General features: G+C 43.1%; 1 protein-coding gene and 1 long non-coding RNA gene across 2 annotated transcripts in view; one reads left to right on the forward strand and one right to left on the reverse strand.

The window, feature by feature from the left end:
* LOC309384881 overlaps positions 1 to 18,634 on the reverse strand; it is a 435,034-nt gene that overhangs the window by 157,733 nt on the left and 258,667 nt on the right. The gene's annotated exons all lie outside the window — the stretch shown is intronic.
* Positions 13,415 to 17,230, forward strand: APLNR (apelin receptor). Its single transcript, XM_081938448.1, has one exon. It carries the CDS (start codon positions 13,620 to 13,622, stop codon positions 14,736 to 14,738), a length of 1,119 nt encoding a protein of 372 aa, XP_081794574.1. The 5' UTR covers positions 13,415 to 13,619; the 3' UTR covers positions 14,739 to 17,230.

Below are 18,634 nucleotides of genomic sequence, written 5' to 3' on the forward strand. Positions count from 1 at the left end.
AAATTGCGCGCCCGCTCCACGGGGGCAAGTTGAATGCCCCCAATGGCCAATGATGGAGTTAATTGGCTGAACCGGGGAGCTGGTACCCACAGCCACTCCGTCTTGGAGGGGTTGAGCTTGAGTCGGTTGTCATCCATCCAGATCCGTACGGCTTCCACACACTGGGACATCACTTCGATGGCCTCGTTGGGGTGGTTCGGGGTGGAAAAGTACAGCTGAGTATCATCAGCGTACAGGTGGTATCCCACCCCGAAACCACGGATGATCTCACCCAGCGGCTTCATATATGTGTTGAACAGGAGTGGCGAGAGGACCGACCCCTGTGGCACCCCACAAGTAAGGGGGCGTAGGGTCGACCTCTCTTCTCCTGCCAACACACGCTGCGTCCGGCCAGAAAGGTAGGAGCCGAACCACCGCAAAACGGTGCCCTGGACCCCCAACCCCTCCAGCCGGCGCAGCAGGATACCATGGTCGATGGTATCAAAAGCCGCCAAGAGGTCTAATAGGACCAGGATAGAGGAACAACCTCTATCTCTGGCCCTCCAGAGATCATCCACCAACGCGACCAAGGCCATCTCCGTGCTGTGACCGGGGCGGAAGCCGGACTGGCGCGGGTCTAGATAATCATTTTCCTCCAGATGACGTGGAAACTGGTAGGCCACCACACTCTCTACAACCTTCGCCAAAAAGGGAAGGTTGGAGACAGGATGATAATTGGCCAGCTCCAAAAGGTCCAGGGAAGGCTTCTTGAGCAAGGGTCTCACCACCGCCTCTTTCAAGGCGGCCGGGAGAGACCCCTCGCTCAACAAAGCATTCACTAGGCCCAGGAGCCAGTCTCGTGTAACCTCCCAGGATGCCAGTACAAGCCAGGAGGGGCACGGGTCCAATAAACATGTGGTGGGTCGCAGTCGTCCACGCATTCTGTCCAAATCCTCGATGGCAACCAAGTCAAACTCCTCCCAGATCGATTCCTCAAGACTCGCCATGGACGTCTCCATTGGACCACTGACAGGGACCCAATCCCTCCGGATATGAGCGATTTTATCCTGCAGATATTTACCAAATTCCTCTGCCCTGCCCTGTAGAGGGGCCTCCCGCGGCCTCTGAAACAAGAGGGAGCGGGACACCCGAAACAGGGCGGCAGGGCGGTTCTCCGCGGATGCAATGAGAGTGGCACAATATTGGCGTTTGGCCACTCTCAATGCCACAAGGTACGTCCTTAAATGGGCTCGTGCCTGTGTTCGATCAAATTCGGAGCGAGAGGATCTCCAACGACTCTCTAGACGTCTCTTGCGGCATTTCATCACCCTTAGTTCCTCGGTAAACCAAGGGGCCAGGGTGGATCGTTGCCGCCGGAGAGGCCGCAAAGGCGCCACCCGGTTCAAGGCCCCGGTAGTCGCATTATTCCACGCGACCACCAGGTCCTCTACCCGGGGGCGGGTCAAGGTTACAGGAGGTGGCCCAAGCTCCGTCTGGAACCTATCAGGTTCCATCAGGCGCCTGGGGCGGAACCATCTGGTACTTTCCGGTTCCGCCTCCCCGCAGCGGGAGGTAGCACCAGGGAAGTCAAGACGAAGGAGTGAGTGATCTGACCATGACAGGGGAGTGATGGTTAAGTCCCCTCCTCCCAGATCACTCAGCCACTGGCCAGAGACAAAAACAAGGTCCAGAGTGTGTCCTCCCTCATGTGTCGGGCCCTGAATCATTTGAGTCAGGTCCATGGCTGTCATGGTAGCCATGAACTCCCGAACCCCCTCTGATGCTTCTCCCATCGATGGCAGGTTAAAATCCCCCATCACTAAAAGTTTGGGGGTCTCAACCGTCACCGATGCGATCAGCTCGAGGAGTTCGGGCAGGGCCGCTGATGTATAGCGAGGAGCCAGGTATACTATCAGCAGGCCCAACTGTCTCCCAGGGCCCCATTTCACAACAAGGGATTCACATCCGGACGTCTGTGGCACAGTAGACTCCCTCGGCTCTAAGTCCTCCCGAATAATTACTGCCACCCCACCGCCCCTTCCCTGGGCCCGGGGCTGGTGAAATGCTCGGTAGCCTGGTGGGCACATTTCCATGAGGGGAAGACCTCCCTCGTGGCCCAACCAGGTCTCCATTATTCCCGCGAGGTCCGGCTCCCCCTCTAAAATTAGATCGTGAATGAGGGGGGCCTTGTTAACAACGGACCTCGCATTGCATAACAACAGCCTCAGGCCTTGGGTCTGTAACTCTTGACCACCTAGAACGTGGGGGTTGGTACAAGCGACCGGGTGTAACCAGCAACCACGGTCTCCCAACCGACTGTAAGTTCTTAATCTGTCCTCGTATCTGCCCCTCCCTGCGACCATTGGAATTAAAGAGCCCTGTATAGGAATGATATCCTCCCCCTCCTCCTCCCTTCCGTTCCTTCTGCTCGCGACCACACCTGGAGGCCCGGCTCTCACATCGCTCCTGATCTGACCCACCCACCCCACAACCCCTGAGCCCCCACCCCTACAAATTTTTAAAAAACAACTAACTAAAAACCCCCTAAGTCTCCGCTTCCTCCACCTCTCGGGATTAATAAATCCGTCATCAAGGTGGGCCCTCGAAAGGACGGAGGGCCACACCTGCGAGAGGGGGGACTCTCGCAGTAGGATCAGGTCTGACCTTAAATACATAGAGTGTTAAAAGAGTTCGTCGTCGGGGCTTAGGGTCTATGCTGAAGATGTCATAATCCAGTAAAAATTTGAAAAGCATGGTTGCAGCAAAACAGAATAGTCCAGTCATTAGTCTTAGATTGGGGGGGGGTGATGGTGATAGGTTGGTTAGATGACAATCAAGAGGTGGGGGCGGTGGGTGGTAGGTGGCGGATGGCAAGGGGTAGTTGGACTGTAGTTGGAATAGGCAGGGGGCAGATGGTCAATCAGCAGTAAATCATATAGGGTAGGAAGAAGTCCTCTAGGGCTCACGCAGATGGAATCCGGGGCAGTTGTTAATAAATAGTCAGCAGGGGGGGGTAGGTGGGGTGCAGTCAGAGTGCACGATGATAAGGGCCTCCTGGCAATCCACCAACAAAGCTCCCCCCCCCCCCGGTCTCTATACAGCCTCCTGAATTGTAGTCCTATTCCTACCAGGTCCTCGGCTTTTAATCCTGCCTTGGCCTGCAGCTGCGAATTTGGCCCCCAAACCACCATTCCAGGCCCCAACGCCGCTCCCACCGGCCTCCCATCGGCCTCCAGCTTCCTTCTCGGCCTACCCATCCAGTCTTTGCCGGCCTCAAAGGTCCCGGCCGGTCTCCAATCCTCTCAAATTTGGCCAACATGGTTTTTAAGCCTTTTCAAACCTCCCACAGCTACCTTTCACAACAAGCTGCAAGCCGAGGGATTTGGCGTCCGGTGCTTCCAGCCTTCGCCACCTCAATCCACGGTCCCAGATGGTCCTAGGTCACCAGCCTCCAACCTGAAGTCCAAATTCAGCATCGCTGGTATCGGCGCGCCTCCGCACACTCCGTCCGCCATTTCGAGGCCGTCTGCCTCTCCTTCAATCGGCTCCAAACACAGACGGCCTCTCTGCGGCTTCTCCGGGCGCCGCCTCCCATCAGCTGCATTCCCAGTTCGTTCCTCACGTTCCTTACGTTCCTCATGCTTTTTCCAAACACCCAGCTACCCTGGAGGACCCATTCGGGTCATAAAAGAAACCAGGGTAGCTGTTTACTGGGGACCCGGCCCCCATGCTGGAAAAGGGGACCGGCAGCACTCCTAGTTCCCTGGAAAGCACCCCGCGGATCTACGGAGCTCTAGCGGCAGACCGCCATTCCTCCGGAAGCTCCTCCTCCTAAGGTGATGCTGTTCAAGATACTGTCCAATGCCAGAGTTCCTGAGCCAACATGACTGGAGGAGGAATTCTGGGAGTTGAAGTCCACAAGTCTTAAAGCTGTCAAGTTTGAACACCCCTGGGGTTTTTTTCTAAAGGGTTAGGGGTGCAAGGGTCTTGTAACTTGACAGCTTTAAAACGTGCGTGCTTCAAATGCCAGAGTTTCTGCGACAACATTTTGGTTGCTAAGTAAGTGAGTTTTTAAGTGAGTTTCACCATATTTTACAAGTTGGCCATGCCCACCCAGTCACATGACTGCTAAGCCACTCCCACTGGGCCACATGGCTGGCAAGCCACTCCTACCCAGTCACATGGCCGGCAAGCCACTCCCACAAAGGCCACACTACAGAAGAGGTTCTTAAAAAAATCGAAACCCACCACTGCACCAGGAAGGAGAGAGAGAGCTGGGCTCAGCCGATCTGCTCTCCCCGAGCTAGAAGCAGCAGTTAAGGCAAACAAATGGCCGAAAACGAAAGCTGAAGTCATCTGGCCAGTTCACGCATGCACGCTGGAGATGACGGCAAAGCCACGCATGCCCAGACAAATGGCTCCGCGTGCCACAGGTTCGCCATCACGGATCTAGGGGCATCTTTTCTACATAACGTTTACATGCAAATTAGTATTAAAGCAGCTTCATGTGAAATAATACTTTTGATGCACACAATCACATAACCTTACACACAGTATTCAATTTATACTAAGAATGCTATCATAAATAAATGAAAAAGCTCCAGAAACTCCACTGCAGAGGTGGTATTCAGCAGATTCTGACCAATGGTGAACCGTTGGTGGAAATTTTGAGTAGTTCAGAGAACTGGTAAACACCACCTCTGAGTGGCCCCAACCCCATCTATTCTCTCCTCCCGAGTCCCAGCTGATCAGGAGGGAATGGAGATTTTGCAGTAACCTTCCGCTGGAGTAGGGTGGGAGTGAAGATTTTACAGTATCCTTCCCCTACCATGCCCACCAAGCCTCTCCTACCAAGCTATGCCACGCCCACCAAACCACGGCCACAGAACTGGTAGTAAAAAAATTTGAATCCCACCACTGTTCCACCGGAATGGTTTACACACCGCATATATTCCGTAGTGTACAAAAGGATACGAAGGCATCATTTTGAGAAAGTTGCCAAGCTCTTTTCCTGTTGATAATGATTATTAAGCTCTTTCCATAAGCTGGTGCAGGTTTTTGACAGTACTAAGAATACATTAACTGTCCATGAATTTTGGAATAATTCTTGTGTACTAAAGTGGCTAACAGAATTTCGCTGAAGAAACTGCCTGTATGCACTGAATGCAAAACCATCAACTATTAAAACATACAGTATTTTTGATCTGCCTGCCAGAAAGTGACTATCTGGTCAATTTAATTAAATTTACACCAGCAATCCACTTCCATGTTGCTCAAATAGCGTGTTCCTTTATTCTGTAATAGTTGTGAAGAATTATAGCTGTATCACTGTCATAAACCATTAAGGATTATTACATGCAGGTTTGCTGTTGACATAAAAACTGCTGGTCTTGGTATATGCCACATAATATTAAAAGCTGAAAAATTATTTAGAGCAGTGTTTCTCAACCTTGGCGACTTTAAGTCCTGTGAACTTCAACCCCAGCACTGGCTGGGGAATTCTGGGAGTTGAAGTCCACAGGACTTAAAGTCGCCAAGGTTGAGAAACACTGATTTAGAGACTGCTCAGAAAGAAGATGAGGTCGGGTTAAGTGCCCCGTTGCTCATTTCAAAAGTTTCATCCATTTTTCACTTCTGATATGCAATGCAAAACATCCAGTGTTCTGCCCTCATCAAAGATAGATACTGAACTTGATTTAACCATTCATCTGTTAGCTTTACTGTCACTGCGTTAATTGTTTGCTAGCTGTGCTGAGATATACTGCGCAGGTCATAGGCCTTATCTGACAATGATTTACTGCGCATGCTTCCTAACACGTTTCTTAATACATCACACATTCCAGAGACTACTGATCTTCTGTTCGTCTGCCAAGAAGGTGGACGACAATTGCTCTTGCCAAAATGTAACAATTAGATAGATTTGTTTATTTCTTATTTTTTATATTAAAGTTTTGTTTTTAGTTAGAACATGTTATCGGGTCTTATTTTCGCTTTTTCTGAAGATATGCTTTTTAGGAAAGCCGACAGTCTACACCTCATTAGCTCAGGGTGAAATTTCCCCTGACATTTACATTGATGCTATCCATATGATTTGGAAAAAGCCAATGCCTGGTGATCTTATAGTTACTTAGGCAGTCATGGTTTTACAGACTGTATTGGCTGGGTTCTCCCAGTAAAGTAGGTTAACATGAAGTTGACCTGCTATTTAGTGTATCATGTAATACAGGTAGTCCTCAACTTAACAACAGTTCATTGAATGACCGTTCAAAGTTACAACGGCACTGAAAAAAATGACTTATGACCGTCTTTCACATTTATGACTGTTGCAGCATTCCAATGATCGTATGATTTACATTCGGATGCTTGACAGCTGGTTCATATTTATGACGGTTGCAGTGCCCTGGGGTCATGTGATCATCTTTTGCAACCACCTGACAAGCAGAGTCAATGGGGAAGCCAGGTTCACTTAACAACCATGTTACTAATTTAACAACTCTAGTGATTCACTTAAGAAATGTGGTAAGAATGGGGCAAAACTCACTTAACAAATGTCTCAGCAACATAAATTCTGCGCTCAATTGTGGTTGTAAATCGAGGACTACCTGTAATTAAGGTGTTCAACTGGGATAGTGAAGAGACAGAATCAAGCCCATCTTGAGTCCCATGATTGCTGACACAAAATCGGAGGAAAGGCAGGTAATACCCTTAATTAAATTCCTGTTATCTCTACCAGCATGGCAATGGCAAGGGTTCATATTATGAACATTGTAAGATGGCTAAGAGAGATATTTTTCCTTTTCTTCCTGCAAACAATAATATGGCTGGATTATGGCTTGTTTGTCATGAAATGTCTTAACTCTATCACAATTTACTGAGATCTTAAAGGAAGACACAGGCATTTAAAAAAAAACTTTTAAAACTGTCCTAAACCAATCCTCATCCAGAGTGGGATTCTCTGCTATTCATATCCCCTTATTGTTACAGTGAGACAGACTATAAATATTTTGCTTGCTACGTCCTGGGCTCAGGACCCATTTTTTTCTTTCTTTTCCTGGCTTGCCTTCCTGTCTCCATCCTATTTCCTTTCCCCAACCCCATTAATTTTTTTTTCTTACATCACACATTTGCAGCACAGAGTTTAAAGTGACAGAAATAGAAAGGGGATGGACCGAGTGAAAAAATGTTGACCAACTTTCAGCTGACTAGCAAATCTTTTCGTATAGAAACCTTTCCCTTCTTTATGCTGTTCCATGAACAGGGAAGAATGACTTTGGCCTAAACAAACAAACAAATAAATAAACAAACAAACAAAAATCTCCGGGCTCTTCTTGATTTGCAGCACTGCTTATTTTCAGTAAAGGTATCAAGTAGTTTATCCCATTAAACTACTTGGCTCAAACAGCAATGCTTCTTTTCCTTGCCTTTTCTATACCTTTTTAAAATTCAAATTCAAATTTTTAATTTGTTAGCCGCTCCCTCTCCGCAAGGGACTCGGGGCGGCGTACAATAAAAATATACATACATACATATAGACATACAGGTACACACATATACATACATATACATACATGCATACATGGAGGAGGTAGTAATCAAATACATATCACATTAATAATAATAATAATAATAGAAAATTAAAATTAGCCATTAAAATATCCCTTGATAAAATACAATTTAAAAAGGACTGTCAGGAGGAGGATAAAACTATGGTTGAGCCAGGCCAGATAGTTGGAAGAGGTGGGTCTTAAGCTTTACACGGAAGGAGCGGAGATCGGAAGTAATCCTGATGTCAAGGGGGAGGTCATTCCACAGGGCTGGGCCCATCACAGAGAAGGCCCTGCTCCTGGGTGTCGCCCCCCGACACTGTTTAGCGGACAGCACCCGGAGAAGTCCCTCTCTGTGTGAGCGGATTGGTCGTAGGGATGTAATCTTTTAATCTTAAAAACAAAAATACCCCATATGAAAAATAATGAACAGCTATTCTAATTGATGAGTTTTAAAGGATTGATATAACTTTCCACTACTGAAGGAGTTGTAGCAACACAAACAGCAGCTGGGGTACCAATTCTTGCTAAAAACAAGTCTATTCTGACTATTAAGGCTTGATGGAGCTTTCAGGTGTCCTCCCCTGTATCCTTTTCATCTAGTAGGAATTGCAATTTATGCAATCTTGATGCAATTTTTATGCAAGACATAAAATTACTGCACACATTTAATACTTCGGCCTTACTTTCTCGCAGTTTATACATCAGAACTAGGGCGCACACTCACCAAGGTTGACTGAGAAGTAATGTGCTTATTCTTGAATCATTAAATCTTTGGTTCCCAAAGCCACTAAGCTTAGTTTAAAAGTCACATGCATGTCTTAAAATGATGTTAAGCATGCTTACTGTATTAATCAAGCTTTCCAGTTTATACGCTTAATCATATGAACATAGCCTATTCTCAGGCTTTTTCCATAATACAAACTCAAACCTTGGACCATATGACCATTGTTTGAAGGATCCTGGGATCCTTAACAACAATTGGTGGGTGCTGCTAATAGAGAATATGGAATTTATGGGATAGACTTCATTTTTTTCAAGGATTGCCCAGAAATAAATATAATGGGCTGACCTTGTCAGGCTAACATATTCTAACCTGGCTAAGGTCTACCAAGAACTTCAGCATACCTCTAGGAAAATTAGGAAAGAAAAGTGTTTTAGCTGTTCCCAAAGTCTAGAATTACAGAATTTAACCAGCCGTGTGTTAAAGAGTAACTACATAATTAATAACCATGGTCCCTTGAAGATTGAGAAGATTTTAATAAGAAATTCCTTTGTTAAACTAAGTTAAATCTTTAGTTGTGACAAAGATTCTTGGTGGAATATCAGTACAAAACTGCAAATTAAATCAATATAGCTTGGCTAGTTAAAGTTGACCCTGATGATTTCTTTGAGTAAGTTCTTCAGTATCAACACATATTCCTATTTCATTACAGGGAACATGGGAGCGCGTGATACCATCCAGGCCTTCTACTTGTATGTTGATAGGCAAATCCTCTTTGCTGGTGTTTGCTTTCTTTCTTTTCTTTGTGAACAGTCCCCTTATTTGGTAGGGATAACAGAAAGATAAGATGAAGATGAACTGTTGTTTGCTCAATCAAGGAAAATATTCTTCTTCGCTATTCTGAATCTAGCAACGTATCAGAAATCATCTAGTAGTTGACTATAAGGTAAAGGTAAAGGTTCCCCTTGCACATATGTGCTAGTCATTCCTGACTCTAGGGGGCAGTGCTCATTGCCGTTTTAAAGCCGAAGAGCCATCACTGTCCGAAGACGTCTCATGACTAAATGCTGAAGGCGCACGGAACACTGTTACCTTCCCACCAAAGGTGCTTCCTATTTTTCTACTTGCATTTTTACCTGCTTTTGAACTGCTAGGTTGGCAGAAGCTGGGACAAATAACGGGAGCTCATTCTGTTATGTGGCACTAGGGATTTAAACTGCCGAACTTTCTGATAGACAAGCTTAGCCACTGAGTTGTCCCCGCAGTAGTTGACTATACCAACCTACTAACCCTTTGTGCAGCAATAAAGTTATGATCTCATTTTTACCTGTTGGGGGCTATATTACAAATTGAATTATATGGGGGAGTTTTTCTTCAGTGAAGGAAATAAAAGCTGGATTCCATTTATTTACCTGTCTCTACTGGGGCGATATACCAAATGCTTTGGGGCAGGGCATACCAAAACCTGAAGATTTTGTCATTGCCTCTGTTGCTCTATTCTTGACAACTAGGCTGCTTTATAAAGAACTATTTGTGTATTCAATATTTTGCTCACTGATTTGCATTATATGGGTGTTATGGACTACTGAAATAAAGGGTGGAATATTCTGAATATTCTAAAGCAGCACCAAAATGTTAAATTATAGTTATTTGAGATCATCCATCCGAAATGTGACAGTACAGCTAGGCACACTTGAAAAAGTATTCGGAAGATGTGCTTTGAGCCTCAAAGACAAGCATATCATCTCTCTATACTTCATTAATGCAGCAGCAGAAGCTTTTTCCAGCTTCTGTTCAGTGACACTGAATAAAAAAGGCTGTTGCTTAAAGCTTGACCGGGTTCACATATTGTTCTAAACCCAATTTAGGCTGTTTGGTTTTAGCCTTAGAGGGTTGGGCAAATCCAGTCACCATTTGTAACATCGCTTATGGTTTAGTGCAATGTGTGAACAAGCCAGCCAATCTGACTGGATCAACAAACTACGGTTAAGAAATCCAGGCCTAGTACAACAGCCCTTTGGAATGACCTCCCCCTCGACATTAGGATTACCTCCGATCTCCGCTCCTTCCGTGTAAAGCTCAAGACCCACCTTTTTCAATTATCTGGCCTGGCTCAACCATAGTTCCATCCTATTCCTCCTGACAGTCTTTTTAAATTCGTAATTTTAAACTGGGGTTTTAATTGCTAATTTTATTATTATTATTATGTATTTAATGAATATTACCTCCTTCGTGTATGTGTATGTGTATATGTATATATATATGTGATTTTATTGTACGCCGCCCCGACTCCCTTGTGGAGAGGGAGTGGCTAACAAATCAAATAAATTGAATTGAAATTGAGTCTAAACCCAGCTTATATGTTTCATTTAAGATCTGAGACAGATCTAGGTAAGTTTTAGATTATTTTTTTTCAAACACGGGTGATCAAATCACCTACTGTGTATCTTTGTTCAAGCATCACTGCTGGTAACCTGAAACCCACATAGCATCTGGCAGGAAAGCATAACTCAATGAACTTGTCACCTTTTCCTGGACTCCATCTGAAGATGGTGACCAAAGTAGGTCTTTATGGCTTCTACACTATTCCAGTTTTTTCTAGGCCAGCATTTTGCATTCTATTTATTCTGACAAGGACTCTTAGAAAATTAAAAAAGCTTGCTGATTAACTTGACATTTTGGTTGGTCCCACTGAGGATTTTGATTAATCATATGTTCTCCAAGGATTTAAACTGCTATTTATTACTTAACAATAGATATTTGTATGATTTGAGCAAATTATGACTTGGTTTAAACCAGACATACTTGCTTTAATTTCTAAACTAATTCCAGTGAGAAGAGCGGTGGTTACCTGGATTTGAAAGGTCTGAGTTCAAATCCCCCTTCATTCACTGGGTGACTGTGCCTGTCATTTAATTTTAGCCTAATCTGCCTTATAGGGAAGTTGCATAGACTAAATGAGGGAGTTATAAAGGTCATTTTTGGGGCCTCTGAAGGATGCAGGTCACAGGGATTTTGAAGTTGTTCTGGAATGTTTTGTTTTTCCTACTTTTAACCAAGGGAGAATTCTGACATTTCAAAGAGTTGGGACAGGCCTGAATTACTTGCTGGTTGCTTTGTTATTCTGATGATAGTGCAACACAGAACTCCTTGTGTTATAAACAAAGTCACATGGAGGAGGACCAGGACAGCTGATGGAAATTATCAGGCTGATCAGTAAAGCACAAAGGGAAGATTGAACACCAAAGACCTAAATGGCTTGTAAGAGTAGTGCTATGGTCAGCACGAAGCCATTTTCTAATCCAGCAGGCCAGATATTTCCTGGGAAGGCAGATAAAACCCATCAAAAGGCAAGATAGGTGGCTAGCAGGTCCATCGCTACAGGTACTTCAAAGGAGCTGGTGATATCTTCTACGGACAGATAGCAAATATGCTCTGGTCCTGTCCAGTAGAGCCTAGAATATCAGATGTTGCCTGGTTCCAAGTTGTTCTTTCATACTGTTTCTGTGTCTGATGTTTTGGCCATGTCAGATTTAATCGTCTAAACGTTGTCTCCTAAAACGGCAAAGAGTAAATTAACATATAAAGACAGTCTCAATTTTTCATTAGTGAATATGCAGTCTTATTAGACATTGTGCAGCTGAAAAGCTTTTCTTATTTAATTTGTAAACTACTTTACTCTTATTATTATGTGCTTCATATAAAGGCTGTGTGTTTTCTGTGGGAGCTGCCCAAAGACATTTCTTTTGGGACTGGGAATAAACTGAAATTTGAGCATTTTAGATGCAGTGCAGAGGTTTAGATCAGTTACAATGAATTGCTAATAATCTCTCTCTTTTTTTTAAGTTGGCAAGACTTTAATTCAGGTTTGCTTCTTTTAGAAAAAAAATATATCTACAAGTAGTCCTCAACTTACAACAGTTCATTTAGTGACGATTCAGAGTTGCAATGGTACTGAAAAAAATGATTTATGACCATTTTTTCCACTTTTATGACCATTGCAGTATCCCCATGGTCATGTGATTTACATTTGGATGCTTAACAACTGGTTCATATTTATGACGGTTGAAATATCCCGCGGTCATGTGACAGCTTTTGCAATCTTCTGATAAGCAGAGTCAATGGGGAAGCCAGATTCACTTAACGACCGTGTTACTAATTGAACAACTGCAGTGACTCACCTAACAAATATGGGAAGAAAAGTCATAAAAGGGGACATAACTCATGTAACATATTTCTCACTCAGTGACATAATTTCTGGTTGTAAGTCGAGGAATACCTGTGTTTTGGTATGCATACACTGTATCATTATCTTTATAAATTATTTATCAAATATTTAAAACCCAAGAAATATTTTTCAAATACGTGGATCTTCTAGAAATACCCCGTGTGTCTAAAGTTTGAACAATTAACCACCAATGATCTCTGCAGACCAAAGCATGACTTAAGTACCCCCTACAAACACACTTTTTTCCCCCTCATATGCTTCTCTCTGAGATGTTTGCTGGGAGTCCCAACACCTTGGCCTCATTCTTCCCAGCTCTGCCCCCACCACCTTAGTTTTCAAAGCCTTTCAGGGAGCCAAGCAGAATAATTTCCAACTTCCTTAGTAAAAGCTTATCTACGTATGTGTATGAACACGCCATTCCCTTGCATTGACAGACTTTTCTTAATGTGCTATCCTAATGTGATCACAGAATGTCCTAATGTCAAGGATGTTTAGTTTTGAAGAAGAAGAAAAAAAGCACTTAGATCACTTTGCAGCTGAAACTGAGAAGAACTGATAATTGGGAAACCGAGTCTTTAGGCAAGGGTTGATCGGGTTTAGCAGGGCATCTGGGAACCCTGCTATTTGGATTATCTCTTCATGCCACCCACCCAGCATCTCTGGTTGTCTTAAGCCACATTCCTTTCCTTGCTCTGAGAAGCTTAGGGTGAGAGCACATGTAGAGAGTGTTTGTGAAGGGGAGGATCCAAATGGCAGATGGAGCTGCCCAGCACCACAGGGGTCAATTCATCCAATTCACATAAGGATGTTGAGTGAAAGCAAGGGGAGGACTGGGGGGGGAAGGGGGCTGGGATACAAAGGTTTTAAGACAAGTCAAAAGGAAGCTACTACTACAGTAGGAATGAGTGGGTGTGTGAGAGAGATGACCCAGACTGAGCGAGGCACTGGCCAGATCTGTCTAAAGCTTTGAAAGGAAGGAGGCAACAGAAAGACACAAATGAGCTGAGAGCCCCGGCAACATTCTTTTTTTTTTTTTTGGTCTTCCTTACACAAGAACTCTGCCAAGATTTATCCTGCTGAGTGATCTGGAAACCAAAGAGCAAAAAACACCAAAAAAGAGGGAGAACTTCTTCTTCCAGCAGAAATGGAATTTGGCAACGATACCGACAATAACTCCAGCAGCTACGAATGTGACTACGATGACTGGAGTTCTTCCAAAATCCTAATTCCTTCAATCTATTTGCTTGTTTTTTTCCTGGGCACCACTGGCAACGGTTTGGTGCTGTGGACCATTTTCCGAGGAGGACAAGAAAAGCGACGCTCAGCAGATACATTCATTGCAAACCTGGCAATAGCTGACCTGACGTTTGTGGTCACTTTGCCACTATGGGCCACCTATGTGGTCCTGGACTACCATTGGTCTTTTGGCTCTTTTGCCTGCAAGCTCAGCAGCTACCTGGTCTTTGTCAATATGTACGCCAGTGTCTTTTGCCTCACAGGGCTCAGCTTTGACCGCTACTTGGCTATCGTTCGTCCTATAGCCAATGCCAAGCTGAGGTCCAAAGCTAGTGGACTTCTAATGACCATTGTGCTCTGGACTATGGCGGCTCTCTTGGCCTTGCCAGCCATGATTTTCCGGAGGACTGGAGTATTCCTTGGGAATGACAAAGTGACATGTTTCATGGATTTTTCAAGTGTGGCAACCAACAAGACTGAGGCAGCCTGGGAAGCAGGGCTTGGCTTGTCCTCTACCCTGATGGGATTTGTAATCCCCTTCGCCATCATGCTGATTTGCTACTTCTTCATTGCCCGCACGATTGCAGGTCACTTCCGAAAGGAGCGCAGTGAAGGGTTGAGGAAACGGAAGCGCCTGCTAACCATTATCATAGTCCTTGTGACCACTTTTGCAATCTGCTGGCTCCCCTTCCACTTGGTGAAAACCATCTACATGCTCATGGACTGGGAGGTGATGCCCTTGTCCTGCAGCTTCCATGCCTTTCTGAGCAATCTCCACCCGTACTGCAGCTGCTTGGCCTATGTCAACAGCTGCCTCAATCCTTTTCTCTATGCCTTCTTTGATCCCCGCTTCCGACAAGCTTGCACGGCTGTCCTCTGCTGCACGTCGGGGCATTTGCCTGGAGCTGCAGGAGACAAGTCAGCCAGCTATTCGTCCGGTCATAGCCAGAACCATCTAGGGAAGAACATGGAAACAGGGCAAGAGAAACACTGTCCTGACAGCCAAGAGACTTTGCTTCATGGGTAAAAATGGAATAATGCCAAGCAGCCCTGAGAAACTGCATACAATGAGTCTCTCCTCACCCCTTCTCCTTTTAATTCTTTTCCCTTGCATCATTCTACCATGGGATTCTGTTTCTATTCTTAAAGTTGCATTTTTAATTTTTTTAAATTGGTAAGTCTGTTTTAACTGACATAATATTCATCCCTTCCTTCTGTGTTCTGCTTGGTTATCTGCTGTAACAATGTCTATGTTATACAAGGATGATGCTACGAAGGGAAAAAAGGCATTTCCTCCTGTTCTAAAACACAATCCTGCATACAGAGCTGGTGGTTCTTTTAGTGAAATTTACATGGACTTTTAAATGGACTCTTAGAGGCTTGGGCTGGTTATCTGCAGACCTGAGCTTTGAAATGTTTTGAAAGCTCACAATAGGTTTTTGAAATGTTCAATGAAACAATAGAACTGTGCACAAGTTGCATGAAATCAGGGGGTTCATTTTTAAGGGAATGCACTTGGGAGCTTGCTGCATATCCCGTCTGTCTATAGTCATGCTTTGGTGTTTCAAGCCAGCTCATGTTATGCTTCGACCCTACACCCCAGATTTTCTTACTTTTCCTTATCATGCCATTTTGAGGCATGGTTTCTTGGCAGCTTCTAATTCCTTCATTTTCCTTCTTCTATGGGAAGAAATGATTGCAGCCCCTGAAATTTCGAGTTTTAATATTCACCACAACGGAGAACTGGCACCATGGACAGAAAACTTCAGTCTGCAAACCTATTTCTTTCTATGTATGAAGGCAGCTTCTTCAAACAGATAGTAATTGTAGTTTGTTCTTTGCTCCATGCCTGTCCTGTCAAGTAAAAGCTCTCAATTGAAAACTATTCCTTTTTAAAAAAAATACGTGAATGGTTCATCAGCAAAATTTCTCTCCCTCCCCTTCCTTCCTTCCTTCCTTCCTTCCTTCCTTCCTTCCTTCCTTCCTTCCTTCCTTCCTTCCTTCCTTCCTTCCTTCTCCCAGAATCAAATGTAAAATTCTTGCTGCTTAATACACAATCTTAACAGAGGTTGGGAAATAGTATCATGCTTGCATTGATAAAAACATTTTCCTTCTAAGTTTTGACTTTTATGCCATAAAAGTATTGAATAAAGTTTTAAGTCATGCAGAAAAATGCTTTGTGTCTCTTAAAGATTTCATTGAATTGATCTGCTGATTAAGAATTTTTACATAAAGCTTTTAAAGATGCATCCTTTATTATTAATAACTAAGGGGCAATGTAAAACTGGACAAGAAGTTGTACATTTATATAAACTTAATGATTTTTTTTCAAAAAAATCAAATCTTTTTTACTGTAAAATGTTTTGTTGCAATTAAATTTGCAAGGAAGTGCTTCAAACTGAAAAGTGATTTTGAACAAAATATTCTTTCTGAATTAAAAAATAATCAATGAAGATATTCAATTGTGTTCATATTATCCTATTATTTTTCCATATATAGTTTTTTTTAAAGATTCTACAGTTTATGCTGAATCTGAATTGCTGGGGTAGAATTATAGATTTAACATGTTAATAATGTATTTACCAGTTTTCTTTATACAGGATAAAACGAAACATTCTTATCAGTTAGATATGGCTGGACATGTTATTACTCATCACTGTGACAAATACATGTAAAAGAATGAAGAGATAAGTTTGCCCTGGACTGTTCCATTTTAGGGTAAAAATAGAAAGTTTAAATTTTAAATATACCCTTGAGAGTAAACACTGCCTGTCCAAATTTAGAAAATCACATTTCAGAAAAACATTTTCCCTGTCATGTTAGCTTTGTAGGCATATAGTAGATTTTAAATGCAAGCAACTACAACCAGAAATGATATACCCCAACCAAAAAAAAACCCAAACCCCTTCTTGATTCTGTTGAATATATAAAATGACCTTGGGTGTGTTGTCTTACTTTATTTTTTAGCTTTCAACATAATATAAAATGATAGATTTTAAGATTCCTTATCTAGCATGCTGAATGGCTATTGACAGGGCCTAAAAGTACCAGAGTAGGAACAGAGAGTATAGTGTCCTCACTGAAGGAGGTGAGTTGTCAGATAATTGTCTTTGAACTCCTCTTTTATGTACTGGTATGAATATGGATGATGCAAAACAAAAAGCTGGGTAGTGTTTTTATTCTTTTGATTAATATACATGGGCTTCATTTTCAATTTTCCTCTGTAAACTCTATTGTGATGGGAGCAGAACAGCTGGGGTGGATCCCAGTAAAATTGACTGATCCTGATTCAGAATGTGGATCCATCTAGGACAATATTGCACTGCATTGAGTGGTGGCAACCATGAAAGATTACAGCTGTGACTCTTTTCAGCCCTAGTTGGAGATGTTGGGGACTCAAACTGGGACCTCTTGTATGCAAAACATCTTCTGCTACTGAGCTACAATCTCTCACCTAACTTCCGAAGATGGACAAAAGAAATATGGCGCGTTTAACTGGAGAATTAAATAAAACCTCAATGAACGTGTACCTCAGAGTTTTTATTGAAAAGATTGGGGTTTGAATGTTTTCCTTCCTTGTCTATTCTGTGAGGCAGAAGAAAAACTGACATACATTATTATGCATATATGAAATAGTCTTGGGAGGGGAAGGAGGAGATGGAGGGGGTTGTTAGCCCTTCTGCAACACTGGTTATAATACCAGAAATGTCCCAGGTTCATAAGGCCCTGTCTATTTATGATGCACATTGACCTGTCATAAACATAACTCAGGGAACCATTCTGATTCCACATTAGTGCCCCAAAGTTAGAAACCAACATGCAAGCTTTGGAATTTCCCAAAATGTTTTGTCATGCAAAATGATGAAAGGGAAATAAAGAGGATGAAGAAGAAAAATGTAGCTAAGGTTCAAGGCAGAGGTACATTTGATTATTTCTGAGCTAAAACGGGAGAGATACATTGCAGATGTTCAAATTAGATTCTGTCAAATGCTGTTCAGCTTTCAGGTTGTACCTGAAATTCTCCCATGAGTGGCTGAGAAGAAGCTAATAAACAATGATGGATTTCTTCCCCCATTTGAAAAATATAAAATCCAGCTGTTAGAACAATGTTTGTCCTTAGCTGAAATACATATTCCTTGGTAGGTGAAAAAAGAAACCTCTGTGATTGATTGGAATTGTAAACAGTGAATGCACAAAATACGTTCAGTGGTACTTTTATGGGTGAACTACCCTGAAAATATGCTAATACTGAAAATTTGAATTGTGCATCTTATCAAGGATAATGAGATAAGGAAAATACCCGGAAGAGATATATACATATGGGCTGAATGGGTTAAGAAATGGGGAAGCCAAAAGAATCATTAAGCACAGAGGAAACTTTATAAGGATGAAATGACAAATATTGTTCTGTGTGAAGATGCAAACTCCTTTTTGTAACTCCAGATTTCTTTCTTTCTTGAAGAAGTGGATTTGAATTTTCTTTCTTGAAGAAGTGGATTTGAATTTTTTTCCGAAGAGACACTAATGCTTGCAGCCATAAGAATAAGCACACTGGTGTAATGTTGTTGTTGTTGTTGTTGTTGTTTTGGTTGGCAATGAGGCAGGTTTATCATTTTTCTATGGGGAGGGTTATCAATGTATATTCTGTTATTCATCCATTACACATAGATAGGTGTGTGAAGTTGACTGCAAATATCCTCTACTCCAGGGGTGGGCAGTTATGGCCCCTTTATGGCCTGTGAACTTCAACTCCCAGAATACCTGAACCAGCCATACTGGGTCAGGAATTCTGGGAGTTGAAGTCTACAGATTGTAAAAGGTCCAAAATTAGCTATTCCTGCTCTCCTCTGTAAGTGTTTTCACAAACAAATTCACTTAACTCTGCATGGTTTCCTGTCTGCTTAGCCAGATTTACAGTAAGGG

Source organism: Natrix helvetica (assembly GCF_964273705.1).
Source record: "Natrix helvetica genome assembly, chromosome: 1".
Classification (NCBI taxonomy): Eukaryota; Metazoa; Chordata; class Lepidosauria; order Squamata; family Natricidae; genus Natrix; species Natrix helvetica.